Source organism: Anser cygnoides, chromosome 2, assembly GCF_040182565.1.
Source record: "Anser cygnoides isolate HZ-2024a breed goose chromosome 2, Taihu_goose_T2T_genome, whole genome shotgun sequence".
Taxonomy (NCBI): domain Eukaryota; kingdom Metazoa; phylum Chordata; class Aves; order Anseriformes; family Anatidae; genus Anser; species Anser cygnoides.
This window is the reverse complement of record NC_089874.1, coordinates 156,249,128-156,274,395: the sequence shown is the minus strand read 5'-3', so window position 1 is coordinate 156,274,395 and position 25,268 is coordinate 156,249,128. Positions and strand designations below refer to the sequence as shown.

General features: G+C 39.2%; 1 protein-coding gene across 10 annotated transcripts in view; it reads left to right on the top strand.

Moving 5' to 3' along the window:
- Nucleotides 1–25,268, top strand: part of ZFAT (zinc finger and AT-hook domain containing) — a 102,714-nt gene that overhangs the window by 24,043 nt on the left and 53,403 nt on the right. For all 10 annotated transcript variants that reach the window (XR_010828827.1, XR_010828828.1, XR_010828829.1 and 7 more), the window contains exons 4-7: nt 5,460–5,633; nt 14,660–14,810; nt 15,083–16,557; nt 17,732–17,964. Coding sequence is in view for 4 of the 10 variants with exons in the window: in XM_066990764.1 (XP_066846865.1) it covers nt 5,460–5,633; nt 14,660–14,810; nt 15,083–16,557; nt 17,732–17,964 (2,033 nt within the window). In the remaining 6 variants the exon portion in view is untranslated. The remainder of the gene's footprint in view (nt 1–5,459; nt 5,634–14,659; nt 14,811–15,082; nt 16,558–17,731; nt 17,965–25,268) is intronic.

The following is a 25,268-nucleotide window of genomic DNA, read 5'->3' as shown; positions in this document are numbered from 1 at the left end:
TAATTGGCCTCTGCTGTTTTATTTCTGGGATCAGTGATCCACATGACTTCTGTGAGATCAGTTGCTCACTGAGGTGGTTTTACCTTTCTTTCAGGAGTCAGCAAGCCGTACTGGTTACTGACATCCTCTGGGCAGCTAACTTACTGCCTTGATGAGTACTGGTTGCCTTCACCTTGTGGTCCCATTCAGTGAAACGGCAAGGAAAAAAGTGTGTTCATTTATTTGCACAGAGTTAAAAATGTCAATTTTTAAAGAAATGCCCCATATACACCCTCAGTAAACGTACGTGTATATACACACACATTTCCTAGAGGACTTCTCTGCCTAAGAGAGTCGCTATGATTCAAGCAGAGCTGTTTGAACGCTTGTTTTCGTTTCTGTTGATTAAGCCAAATTGAGGGTTTGGTTAATGGGCTGGCAGGAGGGACTGCCATCCATTCTTTTTGTCCTAAAACAAAACCGGGTGAGTTGAGAATCTGCCTGAACAGGCAAAAAATGGAGCTGCCAGAGCTCGTGCCACCAAGATGGGATGGGTTTGAGCGTTTTGGCTGTTGCTGGATTGGGTCGGTTCCCCAGCAGCTGCCTCTACACTCTTGCTTTGAGAGAGAGGCAACAGGTCATTAATTTAACCTGCCTCCCTTCCCCACACTGCAGCACGCATGAATCTCTGGCAGGTACACGAGTGGACATTTGGTGGCTGGGGAATGGGATTTGGGTGGTAGACAGATTGCAGCAGTGGTCAGCCTAGATTGTCTTCTCTGAAATAAACCACCTTCAGCTACCGAAAAGGATTTTTAATCTTGATTAAACAAGTGCCTGATACAGATCAGTTTTGTGTCAAAGCAGAGAGGCTTCCATCAGTTCAAGTTCATTACTTAAAGCAGTTTAGGTCAAACAGCACAACTTTTAGTATTAAATAATTAGCATACTCAAGCAGTTTAAGAATTCCTTTAATTATTACCACCTCTCCATTGTACATCTTTAACACACTTCATAAGTTTTTCTGACCTCTTAAAATTGACTCCAGGTGGTTCTTCTACTGCTCAGATCTTATTGCAGACAGTCCAGATATTATTTTAGACACTTTCAAGAGCTTCATAGTGAATTAGGAGCCTGTGTAATGCTTAAGAAGTGTCACTCTTAGCCTTAGTTTAAAATACTTTTGCCATCAACTGGATTCTCATTTACATGACTTCGTTCTGTGAGTAGTGTCAACCCGTGCAGGAGAAACAATTGCATGTGTTCATTTTGAACGGCCAGTTTACTACTTTTTTTTTTCTTTTTTTACCTCCTCAAGCTGCTCTCTTGCTGCTATGAAAAACCAGTATGCTTTAGGGGGAAAAATAATAATTTGAATGAAGAGTAGTTTAAAAACAGACCAATTAGGAATGTGTGGCTGTGCCTGCGCAGTGTCGTACATCCAATTATGAAGGCAGCGAGCAGTACTCGCAGTTAAGGGCTCAGCCTGAAGCAGGGGACAGATGAACAGCCGAAGTTGACAGGACTCTGAAGGTACTGGTTTGTTCAGAGTCGACAGGAGGTTTCCTCATCCACGCAGGTACAACCATTCCTTAAACATGTGGGAAGGCGCAGGCACCGTGTTACGTTCCTTGCACGAACACAACTGGCATTTAAAATGCCTGTCGCTAGCTAGGGAAGGTCAGGTTATTAGTCTGTTAAGTGCCAGCTGACAAGGTGCTAAGCTGACTGCTTACCAAGAGAGGCACGGTGAGGCAGTTTGTCTAAATAAATCTGTTTATGGGCAAGCAAAGACGTACTGCTCGGAGGAAGTTTGCTTAGCTATTCTGAGTTGCGTATACTTCATTTGTCCTAAATCTTCTTAAAGTCATCAACAGATGCTCCTTTATAATACACTAAGAATAGTAACAGGTGAATTGTCCAAGTTGTGAAAGATAAAACACGGTTATTTGACTCTAAACAGGGGAACAGTCAAGTAAATTTTTTTCAGGAAAACATCTAAATTACCAAGATGAAAAGGCATCCTGTATTGTGGCAAGGCACTGTGAGCCCAGTGGTCAAAGCTGAAGCTTATCTTTTTCATTAAAACATGCTTTCCTCTTTTCCTCTCCCTGTGTGCTTTCATAAAAGTCATTCTAGTCCTTTTGTTGTTGTTGTGTTTTTCTCTGTTTTGTTTTTTGGTACAAAGAGAGTTCAGGAAGAAAGCAGCTGTTGTTGGGAGGTAAGATGGTTTGGGTTTGGTGATTTGGTGGAGGGTGGTTGTTTTTTGTTTTGTTTTCACAGAATCACAGAATCGTCTAGGTTGGAAGAGACCTCCAAGATCACCCAGTCCAACCTCTGACCTAACACTAACAAGTCCTCCACTAAACCATAGCACTGAGCTCTACATCTGAATGTCTCTTAAAGACCTCCAGGGATGGTGACTCAACCACCTCCCTGGGCAGCCCATTCCAATGCCTAACAACCCTTTCAGTAAAGAAGTTCTTCCTAACATCCAACCTAAACCTCCCCTGGCGCAACTTTAGCCCATTCCCCCTCGTCCTGTCACCAGGCACGTGGGAGAATAGACCAACCCCCACCTCTCTACAGCCTCCTTTAAGGTACCTGTAGAGAGCGATAAGGTCGCCCCTGAGCCTCCTCTTCTTTGTTTTCAGGTTATGCACAAACTGTGATATTGTGCTTGTAGGAAAAAAGTATTGCAGCCCCAGCTCCTTATCAACAAATGACTTCTGGAAGATGCCTGTTGCTTTCAGAAGGGGAAGGAATAGGGCTACTTGTGTCAACGTGCATTGGGTTAGTGGATAGATTTTAAAGTTTAACTATCAGAACTTTTTGTTGCAATTCTACATATCTTCTTAAAATCGCTTTGCAATAGCATTTTTGGAGTTCTTTTTTGAAGGCAGGGAGTCATCGTCAGCTCTATTCGTTGTAACAGGTCTGGTCTTTTCCACAGCTCGTACCCTTGGCTGTACTGAAGCAACCAGCAAACTGTTCTGCCTGATAGAGGCACATAGGAAGAAAAACAGCATGGAATAGTTGTTAGCTGTTAATGTGGTAATAGTAGTTATTCATTAGTGTTGATCACTAACAAACTTAACTCTGTCCTTTTTTTTCCTTTTCTGCTTTCTAGTAGAATCCCAATATTCTAAAGTTAATAGTTACAAGTTAAGCATGACAATGTTTTTGTTCTCTCCTTAAACTGATTAACTCTTACTTTGTAATGGTTAGAAAAGAGGATTTAGGAGTACGATGTTTGGAATCTGTTCATATTCCTACAATGAATTCATTCAGCACGTGATCCTAAGCAAAACGGGGAAATTTCTGTTGTTCTAATTGCATCTTTCCCTTCAGTCTATAGTTCTGGATTTTTGTTAGCTAAACATGCAAAATGTCAAATCATTTTTATTCTAAAACTGTCACTAACTGTCCGCTGAATATAAGCAATGTAATTAACCTAATCAATTCCTGTATTGGTTGTTTGCCAGGACATAAAACAGCCCCAGGGAAACACAGTTCAACAGGCAGTGTACGTTCGTGTGTGTTCTGATTCCCTATGAGAAGACGTTCTGCTGGTGGCCCAGTCCTCCTCCGAAATTTGTGCAGATCTGTTGTTGACAGTAAACTAATGGAGGCAGTTTCACAAAGGAAACGTGGAAAAACGTTGTTTCCCCCCACCCCGCTTTCATACCACCAAAAGAAAACACTACACAAGCAGTTTCTGTCTTATTTCTTTACATTCAAATATAAAGGGGTTATTTCTTTATGTTCAAATATCCCTTTCAAGTTTTGCTGTCAAATGCTGCTGTTAGAATTATTTGGTTTCAATATCAGTAAATAACTATATTAAGGATCTAAATGGAGACATAATAAGCTCCTTTACAGCAAAGCAGGAATATCTTCTAAAACCGTAGAAATCTACAGAGAAAAAGGTAGTTGAGGAGAGGAACATATCACGGAATTTTATTAATGAAATCTAAGCTAACTCCTACGCACCTTGTGTTCTTCTGTGTGTTTTTGGTTTGTTTGTTCATTTTTAAATCTGTTTAGACGACTTGTAGTTTAGCCAAACACTGTTTACAGGTGCTGTCCTAACTATGCTACTTTGGTTTGTGCTTAGCCCTTTTTGTTTTTTGTTTTTAACCCATCTTCCCCTAATCCCTTGTTCCAAGACCATGGGAGACCAGAATCTCAGCTGAGTATTAACAGAACACAAAATGAAAACACAGCCATTTCCATGCATCCTATCTTGCCACCTCTTTTGCTATTTGCATGTCATAAACAACTCAACACACTACAGCTTTTGCTGCTACGGCTTTATATTTATATACTGTTTCCCTATCGCAGCAGAGCAGCTAACAGCATGTTATGAATATACATTGAATGACTTACTCTGGTGATTGTGTCAGCTGCTTCAGATTCAGGAAAAAAAAAAAAACCTTCTGAAATTCACTGGGTTCATTTATAATTTTCTTTCTTCAATCAGTTTTTGCTTTCCTTACTCATTACCTCTGGAATATTTGCATAATGCTTTAATTTGCTATGAGAGTTTTCTCTTGCCTGCATTTTACTACCACTTCATCTAATATAAAGAAAGTTCTGGGTATAAACTTGCAGCCCTCTTTTTTTATTCTTTATACTGCTAATTCCTTATTTATAAGCAGTTTAAAAATTTCAGTAAGGAATGCCTCGTTTGCTGTAAGGAAGAAGAACTTCAAGGAAGAACTGAGTTAATTTCTAATTATTCTTTATTTCAGATGGGTATTTTGAGTACTACCGTTGCGTTGCTTTCTGGTTAACAGGTCCAAAAGTTACCCAATTTAAGAAGATGAAGACATTCTGAACAGCAGAAGATAGGCGATAATTTAGAAGTGCAGGCCTTTAAAAGTCAGAGTTTTATGGGTCAGGAGGTACACAGAACCAAAAGAACTGTTTTTAACCTTAGTTTTTCTCAGATCGGTACTGAAAAAGAAAAGTACATTTCTGGTTATTGATTTAGTGTAACTGTGTGGAAAAAGCCTAATCCTAAGGGACTGTTGAAACACTTTCTGTTAAATAAGATGCATAACGAATCAGGTGCTAGGAGAAATAATCCTAAAGTCACTGTTACAGTGACATACAGAAAGAAGAAAAACAATTTGCTCTTTCACGATGAAATCATAAGACATTATACCAAGTTTGTAGGATTTCCACAAAAATCCACAATAATTTAAAGATCATTTAGGAGCGCAAGTGTTTCTGAGAGTCCAATTGTTGTTTTTCTCTTTGTTCTCTGTTTGTGTACGTATCACACTGGGCTTATCAAGGAGAGGAAAAGTTGTTTTCCTTTAGGGATTCATGCAGCACACCTTGTTGTGAGCACATACAGTTCTTTCTACAGCAGCGTTACTTTTCTGCTAATTCTTTTTGTAGCATTAGTAACTGCTACCTGCATTTCTTTCGTACATAGTTATATATGTATTTTTTTGGTGTTTGCTCTTTAGGTAATGATTCTGACGTTGACCTTGACAGGAAGGAAGATGAGCGAGAAAAAACTCCAAGGAGGCCAAGAGTGCAGAAGACAGAGAGAACTCCGTCAACTAAGGAGACTGAACAGGTTCCAGGAGCTAAAAATCCTATTATAAGCGTGGTTTTGACAGCCCATGAAGCTATTCCAGGTAATCAGAATCACCAATTAGTTAATTAATTAATTTATTTTTAATGCTGACAATATATAAAAGAGTCATCATTCTAAGACTGAACTGCTTAGAGTGTATATTATCTGAAAAATCACTTATTTAGTATTATTTGGTCATCTTGATTCGGAATCTCTGTATCTGGCAGCTACATCATTTTAGAACCACCATTACGTTTCTTCATAGGTGTGAGAAATGCTGGGAAAGAAAGGACTTTTTGGACCTGGGTTTATTTATCTGCATTAACATCAGTTGTGGTTAGGCTGTGAATGGTTTTAAAGAAGAAACTGAAAATATCAGTGAGCGAAGAAAAGGAAAATATTTCCTGTAATATGTTTGTTTATTTCAGCTCTTGATTTATGTATCTTTTTATGATAAATATAAATTTGATTATGAAAACACAAACAGCTTAGTGTATGCATAACTTAATATTTATGCTGAGAAATAGATTGACAAAATATGTACCTATATTTGAAAATCAAATCAAGTTCCTATGTAATGATTAAAGGATTCGTCATAACTTCCTCTAGTGCCTTTTAATCAAAGGATTTTGGAATAATTTCAAAGTTTTGATTTTAAACCTAGACTTGTTTTGTCCGTTAATATAAACCAGGTACTCACCTGACTGACAAAATGCCTTTTTACTAGTTTTGTGCATTATTTTCAGCTTTGTAGCCTTCAGCCTTCTCTTCTTTGTTGCTAACAATTCTGGATTGTTGTTTTGCTTACAGATCTCAAAGCAGTTGGAATGCATTTATTTCTTTTAATGTCGTGGGTTGGAACATACCTGGATTTCCTGTGTTCTTTGTCTTTTGATAACGATATCTGTGATATGTTTGGGCTTTATTTTTTAAGATTCATTTCTCATTGCAATGGTAGAGGATGCTGGATGAGCTACAGATACCCTGTGTGCTTAGAAGGGAAGTAAGAAACACTTTCAAATTCGTTTTTTGAGAAACCTCATACAGGATTTTTGACTTATACTGAGCTGTTAAAAAAAATTTGGTCTTGCAATACTGTAAATATGGGGAAAGCTAGAGGAGAACCTGTGGGCACTGGAACCGTGGACACCTGGCTTTGTGGTGGTTTGAGTTCTGCGCTACTTCATTTCGCTAACCACAGGCCCATTCTCCTTGTGTGATCCAACTCTGGGCATCGCAAGGAACAGCTCCTTTGGGCAGAGGGGGAACGCGTGATGGCTGGTTAAGGGGCTTGCTTGGTGTTGGTTAATGGGTTTTGTACATGCACCGTCCCTTCTGCAGGGCTTTTGGGAAGATCTTCTCTGTCCACGTCCTACATTTTATGAACACAGTAAGAATTTTTATCTTTGAGATCCCTACCTTTCTGTCAAGGACTAGAACAAAGTTTCAAGAGGAGGAGGAAAGACATGGTAGACGGTGCCCACAGAGGCAAATGAAATAATGGTAAATACAGACGGTGAAGAAAATACAGTAAGCATATGCAGAGAGAAAGGAAATGAAAATTTAGGGATGATTGTTACCTTAATTGCTACATCATAAAATTTTTATTTGGACAACAAAAAAGTTTGTCTTTTCCTTACACATATGCTTTTTAAATCACTCAAAATATTAAGAACAACTTCAGCTTTGGAGCCTTTTGTGCATAGTACATGTTGTGTTCAAAAGGCTGTAATGAATTGAAGGGAAGTTTCCAGTCAGTTGTGAATTTGCAGCTCTTTTTGAAAGTCCTTTAATTTACTTGATTGACAATCAGTAATCCGACTAATTTGGAAGTTCCCAGGTAGAATATGTACAAGAAAAAAAGTCATTGCTGTTACAGCAGCTATGAATTATCATCCAAGTTTTCAGCACTTACACATTCTGGAAGTTACTAAGTAAGTGGTTAATTCTTTGAAGACTCAGGAAAATGTTTCATTTAGTGTAATTATTTTTACTTTGTTTTTAATTGATTACCCTTCGGTTTTTGTCATTAATTTTGTCATGAATTTCCATTAATCACCATTCTGTGATAGTCTAACTATTGTGTTGTCATAACTCCTGGGCTCATCCCCTTCCTCACTAGTGCTCTTATGTCTGAAATTTGACTTCCAGAAGACATTTCATACCCGTCCATCCCATTTCTTTTTCCTGGAGATTTATGACCTGCTGAAGAATTGAATTATTTCTTTACACTGCTTTTAATGATTGTGAATAGATAAAACACTTCCCACCTCTCTCCTGCTTTCTGCGTGTTAGTCATCTGTAAAAGTAGGTTGAAGATAAAGTTAAAACTTCCTGCAAGCAGTAGCATTCTGTAGCCACCTGTTAAAGTTGCGTAGAAATACCCTTTTTGTGTATAGTACACTAAGATCTTGTTGAAGATCTATAAACATTCTATCAAATAGAAAAAGAAGCCTTTAAGAATTAGTTGGATTTTATCCACAGCACAGAGGAAATCCTGCTCAGACTGTATGTCTCCCTTCTTAACTAAAAGATGCTTTTAGGAGTATTACATTAACTGTTCGCTTTAATTTCACTCTACATTTTTTAGGTTTGGGACACTGCTCCACATCATGTGTTCAATAGGTTATGACTAAATTGATCTCTTCAAAATCCCTTTGAACAAACAAATCGGCTTCTAACAACTCAGAAAATACACTCAGACAAGATTGATTTTTTTCCCCGTCCTCCTTTTCTGTAGTGTTTTCTTGGGAGGCACATGAAAGGTAACAGGTTTACAGCTTTCGGAATTGGAAAGCTTGCATTAGCCCACCAAGTACAGTCTGAGTAGAAGTAGTAGGTATTTCTCTCCCTGTGCAGGACCTGAATTACCTTCAGCCATCACTGAAGGGACCATAAATCCTTGAAGAGAGGGAAAGTTGTGCTTATGAACGCGTAGGTCGTGTATCAGGTTAAATGGAGTACAGGTGGGTTTTGTTTTTAAGTACTGCAATAAAGAATGAGGGTAAATAAGTATAACTATATGCACGTCTAGAAATACTTTGTTTTGAATGACAGATACTCATGTTCATAGCCTGTTTTTAAGAACCAGTGAGTAAACTCCGTGCCAAATACTCAATCTTCTGTATTTAATGTACCATATATAAATTCTGTAGGCATCTGAAACCAATTTTATTATTCATGCTCAATTAGTGTGATTCAGGAGAGATTCTACTTTTAATGTTTGCTTTCTTGTTATATTCAAGTCCTGTAATATTTTAAAAATTCAGCTTGTTACTGGGAGAGATGCCTTATGTTCCTGTAAAGATGGAAAATGGTAACGTTTTTGGTGAGGTTCTCTTTGCCAAATCCCTGAAACTTTGGCTCATTAGCAACTCGATTTCTGAAGGAGTTGACTTTTTTCTCCTGCAAATTCTTAACACAAGGCTGTGCAGGTTCTTTTCTCCCCAGCTTCAGCTGGTGAACAACTATCCACAAAAGGCCAACTGTGTTCTTGTGCTGCAATCTTACAGGTGCTTGGATCCTTCTCTCGTGAAGGTGTTGTGAAGTGGGAAGAAGCAGAAGAATGTATTTTTCCTTAATATTTTGGGACCAAGTGACAATGTAAACTCTTCCCTTTAAACTAGTAACAGTGCTTTTTGTTGAAAATGGCCTTTCTTTTGTAGCTCACAGAACTACGGCTTTAGGCTTGTGACACATCTGCATGGTTTAAATATCCTACTGTTGCCAAAGGAGCTTTCCTGCTCCTCTCTCTTATTTCCCAGTTCACTTCTTCTTTCTGGTACCAGCACTCGTGCTTGTGTCAGCCTGCAGCAAGCCGATTCCAAAGCTGCTAAAATAGATGTACAAACGTGAACATATACATGCACGTGCTCATTTTCTCCATCAGAGAATTTTTGTTTTTCTACCAGTTCTGCTTACTGAGCCATTGCACACTGGGGCCACAAAAGTGTCAAAAGTGTGAAGAAGGACAGCGGTGACAAATTGTCTTCCAGGGGTAAGACTAGGCTTGGGACTACCCCTTTGTAAAGCAGCTGGGTCAGGCCTTAAGTCATTAAGCCCAGTATGTGTAGGCTGCTGTCACCAAGGCAGTGCTATTCTCTTCTCCCTGCCCAGTCCCTGACAACAAATTCCTGTCCTTTGGGTCGTTATACATGTTTACGCATTTGTGAGGTAAACCAAGTCAGTAACCCAATTATTTGTAGGAAGGGAGAGGTGGTTTAAATTTCAGCCAGATCCCTTCTCTGCTTTTCTGCATCCTCATGAACCCCGGTGCTGGCACATTTAAGGTGTCAAGAACATGGATTTAAAGCAAATGTGAAATTAAGCAAGGTTAGGAAAATTTATCCTTTCCCCTCAGTGTGTTTGCAGGTATCTTGTACCTAAGATTTAGCTAAGCCAGCTAGTGGCCAGCTGTGTTGAAAGTGATAATCTTCATCCCAACATATGTAGCTCTGTGTTTCTATTTCTGTTTCAGAGTTAAAGTGTGTTTAACCTCTTTATTATTAGAAGAATGACAAAAGATTATTTTGCCTTTTTTATGCTTTATTTTGGGGGTGGAGGGTAGGTTTTCATGGGGAACATTTGAACTCATGATTTGGGTTAATTTCTGTTGGTTTCATTTTCATACTTGTCTTACCGGGGGGCAACGTACATTTGGAACACATTCCTTAAGATATTACAGAAACTGAAAAAAATACATTCATTCAAAAAGAGATTGTAAGAAACAGATACTCACTTCATACCCTTCAATATTTCCTGTACACAGGTACCTACACTACGAGTTTTTTTAAACTGAAAATTAAAAAAAATAAAAAGAAAAGTCATAGCTTAAATGCTGGTCTAGTCAGATGAGACATCTTGCGGTATTCCCATGGGAAAGAAGTGAGAACCTTACTGTGCACGGCCTCCGAGAGCTGGGAGTTGCTTCTGGATCATCATATTTAATACATATCTATTAATTTGTCTAAATCCCTTTGTGAATATATTTGTATTTTCAGTCTCTGTAAGATCCTGCAGTAGTTGTTCCATAATTTAATTACATACCGGGTGAAACCATACATTCTTTTGTTCCATTTCAAGCCTGCTGACTGCTTATATCTTTGAAGTGCTTCTTGTGTATGGTTTACAAGATGGAGGATTATTCACACTTTTTTCATGGTATTCCTAATTTCAGAGGTCTTTCTGATATTCCTCTTCCAGTTATGTCACTTCCAGGCTGGAGGTCTCTGAGCTATTTATCCCTTTTCCAAGGGGAATTATTCCGATTTTAATTTTGTTCTGTTTTATAGTTCTTCTATAGCTTTTTTTTTTTGTCTGTACGTGAAATTGTAGGAGGTTCACAGAACTTAGTTGTACGGTAGCAGGAATTTAGTTATTGTCATCTCCTGTTTTACTTTTGCTCCTTTCTAATAATCCCTTCCGCTAGATTACCTTGTAGGCTGCTGATGAGCCTTGTAGAAGTACTCTGTAGCAAAGGCCAAGCTGGCTTTTTCTAAGGGACAGAGTGTCAGAGGTTAGAGGCCATCATCGCTGAGTTTGAGACAGAGGTAAGGCATGCTGAGTAACGCTTGTTTGTAGAAGTAGCTGTCAGAATGTCATGAGGAACTCAAACTTTACTACCCTTAAAACAAGTTTGCTTAGGTGATGTCATCTGAAAAGAAGAAAGCAAGAGGCATAAATGAAGTCTAGTAAATTAAAGTTAATTCCGAGTTTAAAATAAAATAGATATGAAGCAGTTGGAGCATTTTGGAAGGGCATGTTCAGTGCAGTTGACTTTATTTTTTATATCTGTATGCTCTCAACGATTTAAAATGATTGTTCAGAGAGCAGTTACGAAAACTTTTGCCTTAGTTGTTCGCATGTAATATTTTTAATGGGTTTAATGTGTAGTGGATTCACTACCTCTTACGTTGGGTAGAGCCTGGAAATCAAGTTTCACTTGCAGGGTGTCTTAGTCATTTGATTATGATCGAAGGATCACAGAATCATCTCAACATCACCTATGTTTTTGGACTCTGTTAAGCCCGTAGGGAATCTAGTGCTAGGATGACCTGGAGTGTTCTGTCCACTCCAAGTATGCAAAATGCTGGCCAGGCAGTACTTATCTAGCTCGCCTAATTTAAGTGATTAACATTTTACACTGCTGGCACAAGAGTCTATTAAACAGTTCAACAGCCTGTTCAGGAAACCATCAAACATCCTGGAAGGCAGAAGGGCACAGAGGAGGTCCAGTGAAGAGCGTTTAATGAGGATCCTTGTCTCACGTGCAGGAAATGGGAGGCTGGAAAGAGGTAGCCAACCTTATCGAGCAGTTCAAGATCTATTTTCTTTCAACTGAATTACTCTAATTAAAGAGAACTTTGGTTCTATTTTTAAAATAATAAAGTATGGCGATACTGGTCTGGTGTCTAATATCAGTGTTACCTTTCTTACGTCGAACCCACTGATTGAAGCGCATCCCCTGTGCTGTCGTGCCGAGCTCCCATCTCCCTGGGCCACGGCGGTGTGAGCCGGGAGGTGCAGCCTGGGCGTCTGGGAGAGAGGAGAGGTGGGGACGGGAAGAACAGCAGTGAAAACGCCCAGGTGACATTCCATTTGAAAAACTGGAAGTCAAATTCGGATCAACTGGCAGAATCTCTGCAACAGAAAACAATATTAAAAAATCAGTAGTCAAAAAGGTCATTTTTAGATGCAGTCAGTTCGGTGAGCAACCGAGCTAAATACAGCCTGTTTATCCACAGGGCTTGCTGGTGCCCCATCTGGTATCAAAGCTTACATACTCCCAAAGTGCCTCTTCTCAAAATGTCTTCACTTCCCGCTTTAAATCGCTGTGAGGGACCCATGGGACCTCCAGCTTTTCCCTTTGTCTCCGTTACAACACTGCTCTCCTCAGTGCAGTGCCCAGAAGTCTTTTGTGCATGCCGTTGGGCAGCCCCCACCTGTTACTGGTTTTCCTGTATAGCATAGGCATGTATTATTTTTTTGTTGTTGTTCTTTTTGTTTTTTTGTTTATTTTGATTTTTAAGAAATGAGATTTTGCAATATAGTCTCCACCTAGCTTTGGACTGTGTACTGTCTCTGGTTTTTAGCTTTCTTCTCCTTATAATTGTTGTTTCTTAGGGTTTGTGTTAATACCTCTTGTATTTTGTACATAATATCTTCAGAAACCTGCTCTCTGGATGGAACAAGAAGGGTTTTAACTTAATCCCCATGTTAAAGGAGTAGCTTGTATCGTTCTTCAAACTTTTTTTCTATTCATGGGTGTCATTTTATCGTAGAATCATTTAGGTGGGAAAAGACCTCTGTGAGTAAACTGTGAGAATCTGTTAAAAAAATGTATTGATCCTGCCTTTTGCTTTCTAGGTTCCTATGTCATTATGTAAACTTGCTTTGATTCTTACTATAAATTCTTTTCTCAGTCACAAAGGTATATGGTACTTTATTTTAATTTTAATTTTATTTTAATCAGGTGAATTGAAATGAGATCAAATACTAATGTAATATCCAAGAAAGAGAAAATAAAGTAGAACATACTGGATTCCAGTTTTACCTGAAATTGTTAAACTCATTTAATTCAAAAATATTTTCATGTGGAACCTTACTTGTTTGCTTGTCCCGTGTATATCATAGAACAGTCTTTATTTACGGGTCTGGCTTTTTTCTTTTTTTTTCCCTAGGAGGTATGGGTAGTTATGTATTACTACATATTTAATGCCTTTTCGTTATTCAGTGCATGGTCCCTTGTTTACTGTTCATGTTTCAATACCCTGAAATATTGCCCTGAAAGCATTTTTTTTCAGAGATTTTTCTATAGTACATGTTAGTAGAATACAAAGATTTCACAAACATATATCGTTGTAATATATATGTGAATTAATAAATGTTCATATAAATTTATTACAACTTTTGAGCGTAGTAACTCCCTCGTTTAATGCATAAGTAGATGAGTTACGGTTGGATTAAGAAATTAAAAAGGGGATCAGTCAATAATGGATACTTGGTTTGATATACTTGGGATTTGGTTTTCCAGTGTAAATTAATATTTATGTGATTTGTAATTACCTTCAGTGCTAACTATAGAGACTTGGCAATAAATATTTCCTGACTACTGTCACCTGTTCGGGGTGGGGAAAAAGAGCACTCAGCTAAACAATCTCAACTCAATCACATCTCAGAATGTGCTTAGTTTTGCCTTGATTAACTGCAACGCTCTGTGGGATAGAATCTGATCTTTTTGTTTTCTGCACAGCCCTTTTTCTTCTGCTTCTAATGGAAATTGAGACGTGCACATGGAGCATATTCTTTTGTTCCGAGGAGATGGCAATAAGCCCCAAAACAAAAAATGTAGAAGATTTGTTCAAGGAAATGATGTCCAGACTTTCAAATATAGAAAAAAGTGCCTTTTTCCCCCAGCCTCATTTGTGGAACTGATTAAACAGCTCGGCTGAAGTTTTCAGCAGTAACATGGAGCAGAAACAGAAAAATGAAAATTTCATTTCTAAAACTTAATTTTTAAAGGTGGAAGTAATTGGATATAGGATCTCGTAGTAGTAGGTATCAAGCACTTTTATTACTCTGCATAACCAGCAGTTCTGTAATGGTATTTAAACAGATGTTTGGTGTGAGTACTGACGCGTTTTGGAATTGTACCTATCATCTTATGCACGTGAATTTAAAAAATGAAACTAAAATAGCTGAACTAATGATTACAGAGTTTAATGTTTTATTTATTAGGGGCTGTGGCAATAGGACAAGGGCTAGTGGTTTTAAACAGAAAGAGGGTAGGTTTAAATTGGACATCAGGAAGAAAATCTTTATTCAGAGGGTGGTGAGGCCCTGGCCCAGGCTGCCTGGAGAAGCTGTGGGTGCCCCATCCCTGGAGGTGTTCAAGGCCAGGCTGGGTGGGGCTTTGGGCAACCTGGTCTGGTGGGAGGTGTCCCTGCCCATGGCAGGGGGGTTGGAAATAGATGGTCTTTAGATGTCTCGTCCCAAGCTAAAGCATTCTATGATTTACACTTTTATGTTACAGATAAGGCACATTTTAATAAAATATTTTTAACGAACATATTTTGTTCTTGTTTTTAGGAGCCACAAAAATTGTTCCAGTTGAGGCTGCTCCCCAAGAAAGTGAACCCACAACTCCAGAGACAACAGTTCAAGACCCATCACAACGAAGAGGATATCAAGAATATGCAATTCAGCAAACCCCGTATGAACAGGCAATGAAATCAAGCAGGTAATTTTTAAATATTTATCTTCATTTTCATGCAAAATAATTCATTTTCATTAAAATCAATATGGAAGCATTTCATTTATGTTTTCTGGGCCTTTTCAATAAAGGAACAGATGAAAATATTCTGTGCATAGGTTGCAGAATTTAAAAAGCTATGGGGAATACCTTTGTATAATAAATAAAGGTAAGTCTATTATGAATATCTACAAAGTTTTTGACATACTATGTCACTAAGTTTCAATATGGTAAATGCAGCTGGTTTTGTTTCCTTTTAGGTTGGGTCCAACTCAGCTGAAGATCTTTACATGTGAATACTGTAACAAGGTATTCAAATTCAAACACTCCCTCCAAGCACATTTGAGGATTCACACAAATGAAAAACCTTACAAGTGTTCGTACTGCAGTTATGCCAGTGCAATCAAAGCCAACCTTAATGTTCACATGCGGAAGCACACAGGGGAGAAGTTCAGCTGCGATTATTGTACATTCACTTGTCTCAGCAAAGGCCATCTCAAAGTCCACATTGAAAGAGTTCACAAGAAAATCAAGCAGCACTGTCGCTTCTGCAAAAAGAAATACTCAGACGTTAAAAATTTGATCAAGCATATCAAGGAAACGCATGACCTTCAAGATAAAAAGGTGAAAGATGTTTTTGACGAGCTCCGCTTGATGACGCGAGAGGGCAAAAGACAACTTCTGTATGACTGCCATATTTGTGAGCGCAAATTCAAAAATGAACTCGATCGAGACCGTCACATGCTTGTTCACGGTGATGAAAGGCCCTTTGCTTGTGAGCTCTGTGGTCATGGAGCCACCAAGTACCAAGCTCTCGAGCTTCATGTTCGAAAACACCCGTTTGTATATGTGTGTTCTGTGTGCCTGAAGAAGTTTGTCAGTTCTGTAAGACTCCGTGCTCACATCAAAGACGTACATGCAGATATGCAGGAAGCTTCTGTTTTTAACAGTTCTATCAATCAAAGTTTCTGCCTGCTTGAGCCAGGAGGTGATATCCAGCCAGAAGCTCTTGGTGAACAGCAGCTTCCACAAACTGCAGATGAATTGACTATCACGAGTGCTAATGTTATTAGCACACCAAAACCACCTACCTGTACAGGTGAAACAACAGCTGCAGACGTAAACCATAATGGTCAGCCTAATGGTGACTTAAAAATTGATACTGTTGCTTCCTTAGAATTTGAAAATCCTCTGGTGGAGGATGTAGGAGAGACTCTGTGTCAGGCATCAACAGACACAGCAGTCCCAAACATTCAGTCCTGTGTAGCATCAGATTGCTTTCTGCTGAAAAATGGTACCTCTGCTCCTGATGAGTTAAAAGTTTCTCCTGCAAACGAAGAGGAAGTTAATCACTCCAGTTCTGTAAACGAGCAGGGTGAAGCAATGCAGCTTTTGCTCTCTGAAGACAAAAGTTTAAATCTAAATCAGAACAATGCGGTGACTGAGAAAGTTTCAGTTTCTGAAGAGCAAAGTCAGTCCGCTCCTTCGAGTGAATCAGAAACAAGCAACTCGTCAGTTCAGAACTCAGCAGAAACCGCCACCCCTTTGCTAGCACCAGATTCTAACGCAGCCATCAGCCCCCAGGCAGCCTCTTCTAATGCAGATCCATCAGATAATCGGAGTGGAGCTGTGGCCTTTATGCAGATCCTGGATAGCTTACAGAAGAGACAAATGAACACAGAGTTGTGTGAGAGGATAAGGAAGGTTTATGGAGATTTGGAATGTGAATATTGTGGTAAGGAGCAGTACAGTGACGTGGGGTTTTTTTGCTTTGTGTTTTTTCTTTTAGTGTTATATTGTGGGCTATCTTTTTCCTGCTCCTCTGGTTTATAGTTTTCGGTGTGCTTATGGATCTTTGCAGCAGTACTATTTTTGTAGTTCACTATGGATTCAGGGAGGTTCACTTTGTGTTGTATGAACAGTATGAAATAATTCAAATCTCAAAAACCACTAGTAGAATATAAATATAGCAAAGCAAAGCTTTGCCCTGCTCAATTTTCTGTTGATGTGAAACTTGATAAACTGGACAGATTCTTTCTGTCCGCCTGCCTCTCCCCACCTCAGAACTTTCAGTGGGGCCAAGCTCATCAGATTTAGGCATCTGCGATTAACCAGTCTGGGGTTTAATGCTTAGACTCATTATCAGCTTAGTGTAAAAATCAATGTTTCTTCTCTAGCATGGCAGGATGTATGATCATTCTGTACAGTAGATACATATACTGGTATATTTTTGTGACTTGTTTTGGACCAGTTTCTGTGAGATGAAAACTTCCGTTACTTAGTATAAGATCAAGACTGTTCTGGTTTTAATTGTTTTTTGAATTTATGGAAGTGGAAAGAATATACCATCCCCATTTATTTCAGCTGTAAATTTTTGTGCTTACATAACTGGGATGAAACAGCTTGGGATTTATCTTGTAGTCTCCCTTCTTGAGAAAGGAAAGGAGTCTAAGTTAAAAATTGTTGATTTTGAGACATCATAGTATGTTTATATACACTTTACTTTTTTTGGTGTTTTTATGTCAGAAAAGCCTTTAGGAAGGAGTAACACGAAAGGAAGTAACAACAAAGATTTCTGATAACCCCTTTTACTGTATAGTTGAATTTAGAGTCTTTGCATAGGAGAAGAGATTGAAAGGACTTCCTCATTAGGAAAAAAATGATCACTGATATGTAATAAAGTTACCCTTTTTAGGCTGTTTCAGGACATGTGATATGACCTTTTTAGACAAAAGCATATTTGTAAACGTTTTCATTAGTGAAGAGTCTTTAGACTAAGTTTTCATTACAGAAAAAAGGAACAGGTTTCAAACAGCATGCTTTGCCCTAAAAGAAAACTGGGTATGCATTGGAATTTTCACTAACAACTGCTTAGAAATTGCTTTCTCCCTGTCTGATTTTATTTTCAGGCAAGTTATTTTGGTACCAAGTGCATTATGACATGCATGTTCGTACTCACACTCGAGAACATTTATATTACTGCTCCCAGTGCAATTACTCTTCCATCACCAAAAACTGCCTTAAGCGTCACGTCATTCAGAAACACAGTAATATTTTGCTGAAATGCCCTACAGAACATTGTGACTACTCTACTCCAGATAAATACAAGCTTCAGGCGCATCTTAAAGTTCACACAGAGCTGGTAAGTAATGAATGAAAGAGTATGTTTGTCTCAATTCAGTGTCATCTTTTTAACGTTTGGAATCGTGTGGCAATGCTTGAAGATGTAGATGAGAGTCCTGAGCATGCTCTACACACTTCTCTGCAGGGAATACATTAGTTAGAGCAACTATACATTTGATCTCTCTCATTGTAGCTTCCAGTAGGGTGTGTGAATCCAGTAGGGTATGTCTGCATCCATTTTCTTCCTTCAGTTTTCCCAATATTCTCAGATTCTTTGGGTCTTGATAGAGTAAAATGATGTCTAGTACTATTTACTTCACTTCATTCCATGGAACTGAATCTCTTCCTTCTTGCAGGTGAGTATGGTAAAATGAAAATCTGTTTCTGTCTTAATTAACAGGGTTAAATTGTTGAGGAAAAAAATATATATGTAATTTTGCAGTAGGTCTAACTAAGTTGCAGCCCATTTACCATCCAGTTACCATTTCCTGTAGTGGTTACAAAGACGAAGAGTTCTAGTTTCAAAGTCTCCTATCTTATTTGGTAAGCCTTCCAGCTCTGAATGCCCATTGCAGTCGCTTCTTGTGCTAGAAGAGGTACTGGATCTGTTTTTCGGTGTCCTGTTACGTGTTTTCTTTGAGACTGTGTAACGGACTGCCTGCCGTACTGGAAGCCCTCTTTCAGTAAGACGCTGCTTTGTGAGTTTCTCTGCTCCAACATCATCAGATAAATAATCTTCTGAGGAAAAAATGTTTTCTACATCAACCCTGCTTGCATATGTTTCAAAAATAGCTTGTGATGTTCAGAATAGGAAGGAATTTAAAAGTGTCTAAGGAAAGAAACTGTTATTCTTCATTGTTAATGACGGTGTTTTTTAGAAAAAATCACTTAAATGTTTCATCTTGAAAGATTAAGAAAAGCCAATTCCTTTCTTTACACCAGTGTTGCTTGGGGTTTTCTTGTTGCTTTATTACTTTGCATGGCTGGGCCAAATAGGTTTAGCTGCTGTCAGGAAAGGTCTGTGTACCGTGGCTGACTTTTCATACCATGTAGCAGGATCCTGTTTGCTTGCAAGGTAAAGCGCTCAGGTGCGTGCTAGACCCGTGTGTGCTGAGGTTATGATATGCTTATACTGTGTATGAACACAGTTTTCCCTTCCAGTTCCACACTGACCTCTAGAAAAGGGTGTTTGGCAAGAGCCTGCTACCCTGGAATAATGAATTTAGCCCACTTTTGACTGTAGTCAGTCCTGGAGGCAGTCTGCTTAGGTGGAGCATATTGTCTTGTATGATTTTATGTGAAGATACTGACATTGAGTAAAGTACAGTCGAGGATTTCATAAAGTCCATTAGCTATTTGTAATTACACTTTCTTGACTACAATGCCTGAAAATTGGCATGGGCTATGTCATTTCAGTTTAGCTTTTTAATAGTTTATGCAGTAAAATATCTCCAAAAGTTAATTTACCCTTCTCTTGAATTTATTTTTGTTCTTTTTCCAGCAGAGGGAAAACAAATAAACAAACAAACAAAAACGGTTATTTAATAACAACGTTCACCCTTCTATCCTGTAAGAACAAGGAAACACGTGCAGAGATAGTCCTCTCTTCTTTACACAACATTGTAGTTTTCACTGGCATTGTCTTGTAAATAAATCTTACACACCTGCAGTATTGTGGTGGTTTTACCCTGCTGGGCAGCTGAGCTCCGCCACAACCTCTCTCTCACTTCCCCTCCTCAAAGGGAAAGGGGGAGAAAATACAATGGAAAGGGCTCAAGGGTTGAGATAAGGACAGGGAGAGCACTCAACAATTATCGTCATGGGCAAAACAGACTCAGCACAGGGAGATTAATGAAATTTATTGTCTATCACTAAGAGACAAGAGCAGTAAGAACTAAAAGCAAGCTAAAACCACCTGCCCCCCATCCATCAGCATGGGCTCCTCTCCACGGGCTGCAGCTCCGGCCCGGGGCCTGCTCCTGCGGGGGCTCTCCATGGGCCGCAGCCTCCTCCAGGCCACATCCACCTGCTCCACCGGGGGCTCCTCCACGGGCTGCAGCGTGGAGATCTGCTCCGTGTGGGACCCGTGGGCTGCAGGGGGACAGCCTGCTCCACCAGGGGCCTCTCCACAGGCCGCAGGGGAACTGCTGCTGCGTGCCTGGAGCACCTCCTGCCCTCCTGCTGCACTCACCTGGGGGGCTGCAGGGATGGTTCTCACTCTTCTCTCTCCAAGCTGCTGTTGCACCACAGTTTCCCCCCATCCCCCCTTTGTTCAATCAGCTATCCCGGAGGCCCAACCAGCATCACTCATGGCTCAGCTATGGCCAGTGGCAGGTCCCTTTTGGAGCCAGCCGGAGCTGGCTCTGATCTGACACAGGGTAGCTGCCACGCTCAGCTCACATAAGCCACCCCTATAGCCCCCCTGCCACCAAAACCCTGGCACAGAAACCCAATGTAGAACACACCACGTATGTACACATTCTTCCTAATCATATAAGAAAGTAACATCACAGCTATTGTGATATTATTGGTGTATTCCCTTTTTTAAGTGATGATGTTTGAATTAAGGATTCATGTTAATTTTTCCCCAGACAATTTCTACATAGCTGCCTTAAAAAGATGTTAACATACTAGTCTAGTGGTTTCAGGTTGTCTTCTACAGCCTGCAGGTAGGCTCATGGCCAGTATTTCCAATAGCTGAAGTTGCTTTAAAGTATTTGTAAGAGATAAAAGCACTTCACCTCCTAGTCATGTGAAGTACTAGTCTTTTGTACCTGCAGGACAGCTTAGCAAACAAACAAAACAACATAGGTGACAAGAAAGGGAAGAATTTATTGCCCCTTTTATCCCCTTTATTGCTGATATTTTAAACAGAATCTGATTTTCTTATGAAATATATGGAAAGACATTTTTTAGGCTGCTTTTGAATTTATTAAATTTATGATGTGCATCTGATGGCAAAAATCTGTGTAGATGATGTGTGAGAGCACGTTAGAAGAAAGAGGTTGAAATGAGACATCCCGTGTCCTTGTATAAGTACCTGCTTTTCAAGTGTGATAAACGTCCGCCAGCTCCCACCAGGAGGATGATTTTCATGATCCTAAATAGAACTGAGAAAATGCATTTCATAATTAAAAACAGTGTGAAAGTGAGATCTTTCAGAATTATGCTTACTGATGCTTGCTGTCATCTGTATTTGAGTATTTAAATGGATTGAAAAATTCATGTATTGGCATTTACGCAGTAACGAACCTTGGCAGTTCTCTTACTGGTCTTTGTGCCCTCTGCTTGCTATATTTACTTAACACCTACCTTTAGTAAACAGGGCTACTCATTCCAAAATACACAATTTAACAAACTAGACATAGTTAAATATGGAAAGCTACTTTAACGTTAATTTTCATTTGCAAAATTAATAATAAATATTAAAAATAAAGCTTCCCCGGTGATAGTCAATATAAAAATCTCAGCTCTTTGTACAAATGCACATATTTTATTACGATGTTCCTGACTGCTCTTCAGCTGGATTCCTGTCTTATTTGGTGAACAGGGTAAGTGATGGTTGTTAAAAAGCAGCTTTCTGTTCATCCCCATCACTCAGTATATCGCACCAATCATCTGCTCTGAGTAGACAAACATCACGGAGAGGTTTGTGCCTGAAATCATTTTAAATCTATACATAAGTGATACTTAAAGATAAGCACCTCTATAAAATGAGTGCGGACCCGGAACAGCTCCTTGCTCTTTGGTGCCTACGTGCATTCACATACATTTCTGGATGCAAATGATTCTGTTCTTTGGAAGGATGCTTAGAAATTTCATTATGCTGCTGACCTTTTGTGTAATAGCGTGGTTAGAACTCTGCGTAGGAAGTGAGATACTTGAGCTCTGATTGCTTTTTTCCCCTTCCTGAGCAGTGTCTTTTTCACACCGTCACTGATCTGGTTGTGATACCTCTACCTTTGGGCTGTTACCACTGCAAAGTAAAGAGTGCAAGATACTTGACAGGGAAAGAATTAACTGAAAAATGTCTAATTGGGCACTCAGTTGGAAAATGGGTTTTGTTTTTGGGGCTGGCTTCCATAATAAATGTCAGTTAGCCATTCATTTTTACTAGAAGTTAATTCAAGAAAAATGCTGAAAAAGTACTCTATGCAGTTGCTTAACATTTTGTGAGCTGTGATTTCTGCCACCTGACAAACTTAAAAGTCTGTCTAGCCATTTACAAATTTTTATAACATATATATATATTAAGTATATATATATTATATGTACAAATATATAATTTATAGCTTCCTTCATAGCTGTGCTTAACCACTTTCTGGGTACATCAGACCAGCTTAACAAAGTTACGTTTTGATTCTTACATCAGCTTAGTTCAGGAATCTTTCTTGATTTTATTTTATTTTTTTATTTGAGCATCATGACAGCTGTGGTGAGGATTTCTGAACTCTTTCACTCCTCAAAAGTGTAACCCACGAGCCCAGTTTTGTTCTGATTTGTTCTTATTTAAAACTTCTGTTTGATTCTGTAGGTGCAGAAGCAGGCTCTGTCTCTGTATTACTCTACAAAATTAAACAGATTTTTTTTTTGGTAATTAACAAATTGTGGAAACTTGCTGGAAATACTCTTAGACAAGGGCAGATGTGCATGAGTTCAATGTAGCTTATTCCTTACTACAAGAAGGTCTGCAATTGCATGTCTGAGTAGGACTTGAAGCTATAATTGCAGGAATTTTAGCTGAGGATGTGATAACCCCGACAGATGCCTGACAGTGTTTGCGATTTGCAGGACTATGGCTAGCTTCCAAGCGCTCATCATGTGTTTTCCTCCACGTTGAAGAATATTTGTATCAGCTATGGAAAAAAATAAAAGAAGAACACAAAACATTCAAGTATCAAACTATCAAAATGCACTGAAATTAAAATATTGGAAAGAAAAAACAGTGTGGGAGGAGAGTTAAATATGGAGAAAGTAGTTTGGGGAATATTTATGTACTGTATGCACTGGTTTGCTCTTCACAGTATTCTGACTTGGTCCTGAGGCAAATAAAATTACTGTCATGCCAGCTTAGACACTTCCTGTAATTTGTCTTTCGTCTGTCATCAGTTTCTGTGTAGTACCTTGCTTTTCATGCCTTTTTTTTTTGGCTCCTTTTTTATTATTATGCTTCTCTGACGTGTATGTGTTATTGCTTGTGTAAAGCAATTATGCCTTGCCAGATTCCTTGCAGCATCTTCTGTAAAATCTTGTTGCCTTTGTTTTGTTTCACTGTTTTTGTTTGCTTTTTTTGTTGTTGTTGTTTTGTTTTTAATATATGTGCAATATAAGAAAGCAGAAAGAGTTGAAACAGGCAAATACTGCAGTATGGGGAGAAAGTGATGCTAAATGTCTCTTCTTCCTAGTTCCTTCACCAGCACAGCGTGCCTGGCATCAGGAGAAAATTCCTCTGAGCGTCAGCTTCACAGAAGCTGTTTAAGGAAGGGGAGTGGCGATGGCAGAGAGCTGTTTTGTAAGCCAGTGTAATCCATTTGGCCCAAGTACTGCGCTCACCTGGCCGTCAAGTTCAGAGGCCTTGAGCAGATGAGAAGCATTCAATTTTGGCAGTGAGCACCAAGATCTGGTAGAGCTTTGTTTTATTTCCTGCTCATGAAATAACATCAGTACTACTAAAAGGAGTAGAGTGTGTTGTTGATTTCTGTGTCACATTTGTCTCATTTGGGCTTGAACAATTTTTAGAATGTCTGTGGCCTTAATTTTACACTACTGATGAAACTGTTTACAAGCAGTTAAGAGTTCACACAGTCTCTTTAGAAATTAGTGGCAGTACTGCCATATAGATAGTGAATTTATATTGATATATAGCACAATCATCTATTACTCTCTGTGTGTTCATAGGATAAGGTAGTTGTGTCATTCAAAATGTCACTTTATTGGTGAGTCCATTCTAATATCCTGACAACATTTATGATGTTTTGCAGCCTTGGTTGTGTTTGTCACTGCTTGATTCATTAAATATTAACTTCATAGTGGTCCATTGTTTTAAATGCTACATAGCCAGAGTGTTGTGGGTTTTGTTTGCTTTGTTTTTTATGGCTATATACTAGTACAGCTACCCATGGAGTTATCTTGAAACACGTGCCTCAAAGAAGCAGAATTCTCTTCAGTGAGCTGTACGTTATAACATAAGTAAATATTGCATCCCTTTCTTAGCACAATTTAAATTCATTTATATGAAGAGAAAGGCATTGTGTTTCCTGTGTAAGTGGCCTTATTTCATAATGAACCGTAGCACAAACAAGAAAATTCTGTGACAATAGCAGACTACTTTTTTCACTGGGTTTAAAAATATTTATGGACCCGATTAATTCTTGATTTGTGGAATTTGAACAGTATTTTCAGTCAGAAAACTAACTATTTTGGAATTATTTTAGCTTCTTGTATATTCTCGAGTTGGCTAATAGGGGGATTAAGCAAATCTCAGGAAGTATGGATGTGACTCTGAAATGGAAGTGGTTGATTGGATTATGCAGCTAGGCCCTAACAAAGATAGATCCATCCCACCTGTTACTTTTTTTTCCTTCAAAAAAACCCTCAAAGGCTTTTAAAAGGCAGGCGGTCTGCTATGGCACAGAATAAATAACTTTTATTCATAGCAGAGGAAAACTTGAATGCTGAGAATGTGATGAAGGTATTACTACAACCTCGGTCTAAGTCCTTCGAAGTGCCTCTGTCATTGCCTGTGACAAGGGCACTGAAGAGCTCAAGCTGTGCTGGGGGGACCTTCTTTGGGACCCTGTGTTGTGACCTGGGAGAGCTCTGAAATACTCAATTTGCAAGAGAGGATTTCTTACAAGCCAGCTTTGAGAGTGATGGGCTTACACTGAAGGACTAGAGCTGTAACAAGCTCTCAGGGCAGTGACAGAAGTATACTTAAACAGTCAAAAACTAATAACTTAAGCTCTGAAAGTCTGTGACACTGACCTGGACAAACAACTATGAAAGGTTTGACTTCAGCTGTATGCATTCTGTGAGACACTGGAGCTTGGCTCTGCTCAGAAGTGCAAGTTGTTATGCTGCAAAGGACGTGTTGTGAAGATCATAGAGTCATGAGGGTTGGGTTGGAAGGGGCCTTAAAGCCTACCTAATTCCAACCCCCTGCCATGGGCAGGGACACCTCCCACCAGGCCAGGTTGCCCAAAGCCCCATCCGGCCTGGCCTCGAACACCTCCAGGGATGGGGCACCCACAGGTTCTCTGGGCAACCTGTGCCAGTGCCTCACCACCCTCTGAGGAAAGAATTTGTTATACCTAATCTAAATGT